The sequence below is a fragment of the Parus major genome, unplaced genomic scaffold, assembly GCF_001522545.3.
Source record: "Parus major isolate Abel unplaced genomic scaffold, Parus_major1.1 Scaffold402, whole genome shotgun sequence".
Lineage (NCBI taxonomy): Eukaryota > Metazoa > Chordata > Aves > Passeriformes > Paridae > Parus > Parus major.
Genome location: NW_015379312.1, coordinates 2,329 through 5,221, shown reverse-complemented (window position 1 = coordinate 5,221; position 2,893 = coordinate 2,329). Strand labels below are relative to the sequence as shown.

General features: G+C 55.5%; 1 protein-coding gene across 1 annotated transcript in view; it reads left to right on the top strand.

Moving 5' to 3' along the window:
- The window catches only part of MCL1 (MCL1 apoptosis regulator, BCL2 family member), a 6,669-nt gene that overhangs the window by 1,604 nt on the left and 2,172 nt on the right, over positions 1–2,893 (top strand). Inside the window, exons 3-4 of the mRNA XM_033511630.1 lie at positions 6–275; positions 2,373–2,620. Of these exons, the coding sequence (XP_033367521.1) occupies positions 6–275; positions 2,373–2,620 (518 nt within the window). The remainder of the gene's footprint in view (positions 1–5; positions 276–2,372; positions 2,621–2,893) is intronic.

Here is a 2,893-nt window from a genome sequence, read left to right as displayed (position 1 = left end):
GCCCGAGCCCGAGCGCGGCCCCGCCGCAGATTCGCTCCCCGGGACCCCCCCGGGACCCCCGGACGGGCTCCGGCAGGACTCGCTGGAGCTCATCAGCCGCTACCTCCGGGAGGTGGCGGGCGAGGCGCAGCCCAGCGCTAAGAAGCTTTTCCCGGGGCTCCTGGGTGGTCCCGGGCGGCCCGGCGCGGCGGGGGATGCGGTGATGGAGAAGTCGCTGGACACGCTGCGGAGGATCGGAGACGGCGTCATGCGGAAACACGAGCTCGCCTTTCAAGGTGTGTGTCCGCCGGACAATCCGGGCAGGAGAACCGCGATCCCCCCGTCCTCTCCGCTGCGGAGCCCGGTGCCGCCGGTCCCCGGGGCCGGAGGGGTTTGGGGAGGGGGCTCGGGTGGGTCATTCATGGGATGCGGCCTTGGCTCGCAAGGGGTTAAATAAAAGCAGCTGGGAAGTGATCAAAAACGAAACTGAACTTTGTTCCATCGGGACGAGGCAGAGCCGCTGTTGGTGTGTGCAGAGGAGATAATTTAGTTACAGATTAGCCCTGGTTCCTCCTCGTGTCCCCCTTGGCTCGGACTGACTCTGCAAATAATTCTAAACGTCCAAAGATTAGTTAGCTCAGGAGTTTCAGATCCTCACCACTTCCCCCCAGTTTGGGTGCAAGGGGATTTTTTGATGGGGGGAATTCTCCTGGGCAATGTGCTCACAGAACCATGAAATGCTTTGGGTTGAAATAAGATCTTAAAAGTCATCCAGGCCCATGGCAGGGACACGTTCTGCTGTCCCAGGCTGCTCCCAGCCCTGTCCAACCTGGCCTTGGACATTTCCAGGGATCCAGGGCAGCCACAGCTTCCCTGGGAAATCTCTTTTCATGTATTTCCCCACTTGTGCAGGGTCCTGAAGCAGCTGTAGGAAGTTTCCCCCCAGGGCAGTGTCCTGGGGATGAATTAGAAAGGAGAAGTGACCGATTTGACCTGGTTTTGTGTGGTTTTTTTGGCTGGTTTGGGGCTGATCTCCCATCCTGGAGCTGCTCCTGATCCCAGCTCAGGATGGAGCCCAGCAGAGCAGAGCCTGCCTTTCCTCCTGAGGATTTTTGTGCTGAAACCTTGCAGGAGGATGTGCCAATTTCTCAGCTTCTCGGGGTTTTTTGGCTGCTTTTTTTGTTTGTTGAGCACAAAGAGCTTCAGTTTCATCCTTGATGGGAAATGCAGTGGGATCAGTTCCTCTGTCCCAGTTCCCGGACGTGCTTGAATGGTTCTTGGGAGCGATGTCCAGGCTGAGCCGTGGATTTTTATCCCATTCCCGAGGTTCTTCCCCACGTTTTTCAGCCCCCCCAAGCCCATTTTTCTCCTCCACGGGTTAAAATGAAGGATTTAGAATCCAAATTCCTGATTAATGTAGAGGGAAAAACCCAGGAATAATTAGAGGGAATCAGGAATGAATTTTTGTGAATTTCTGGGAATGTGAGATCAGGGAAAATTCACTGAGAAAATCCTGGATTCCAGCCCTGGAAAATGAAAAAAGTCTGGGAATTCTGCGTAAAAAAACAGGATTGGGAAAAGGTGGAGGTTTGGAGCCAGGAAAAAACAGGAATGAAGAGGAAAACTCCAGAAAAAATGAGAAAAGGGACCCAGGAATGGGGAAAAAAAATCCCAAAATCCCGGGATTTCTGGGAATTTTGGGCTCCTGAGAGGAGGAATTTCAGGATATGGCATGGAATTTTGGGAATTCCCGGTGTTTTCCTCCGAATTCTCAGTGAGCTTGCGTAGGGCTGGTGATTTCCTGAGTGCTGAGAAGGAACTGCCTCGGGAAGGTTTCCTGCGAGTTTGAGCAACAACAACCAGCAACGCCTTTCGGTTTCGTAAAGACTTGGCTCCTTCTCCTGTTCGTGGCAGGGCACTGGAGGTCGAGCTGGGGAATTCAGTCCAAAGGAGACTGAGAAAACCAGGAAGAGAAAGAAAAACACGGAAGAAATGCAGCAGAATCAGAGAAAAATGATTATTTAGGGAAAAAAACTTTATATTTCCCAGCTGTGATCCTGGTTTAATGAGCTGGGGCACGTCTGGCTGCCCCTGGGGGCTCTGCCCAGCCCAGGTTGAGGTTCTGATGTGCAGAGGGTTGGAAAGCTTGAGGCAGGGCAGTGTGGAGAGCTCAGACACCACAGCTGTCCCCGAGACACGGGGAAGGAAATAAAAGTGTGTCAGGGGCTGGGTTTTGTCTGGCCCAGGTGAGGGAGGGCAGCAGAGCCCTCTGAGGACGCTCTCCACATCCCTGAGAGGCTCCTGCAGCTCCAGGAGCTCCAGTGGTGGTGGGGTCACACCCTGTCCCCGCTCCTCCTGCGGGGTTTTGGTGCTCCTAAACCCAAATCTTCCAGGAATGCTGCGGAAGCTGGAAATCCAGCAGGAGGAGGACCTGCAGTCGGTGGTGGAGGTGGCTGCACACTTGTTCAGCGATGGGGTGACCAACTGGGGCCGTGTGGTGACGCTCATCGCCTTCGGAGCCTTCGTGGCCAAGCACCTGAAGAGCATCAAGCAGGAGCAGAGCATCAGTTCCCTGGCTGGGATCATCACAGACGCCCTGGTGTCCTCCAAGAGAGAGTGGCTGGAGAGCCAGGGGGGCTGGGTGAGTCACTGCCAGCCCCGAATTCCTGAGCATTTCCCAACATTCCGGCCTTTTCCTGTTTCTGTGTCAGTGCTGACTCACTGTTTCCAGGGAGCACCGAGTCAGGGGGGTTCAGGACCGGCTCTTCCTGAGCTGCCTGAAGTGGTTTGAACTGAAAATGTGTCCCAGCCCAGCCTGGGGCGGCATTCCCAGAGCCAGGGCAAGCCTGGGAGTGCTTGGAGCTGGCCCTTGGCTGCTGGGGGGGCTGGAATGGGGCTGGGGGAGCACAGGGAG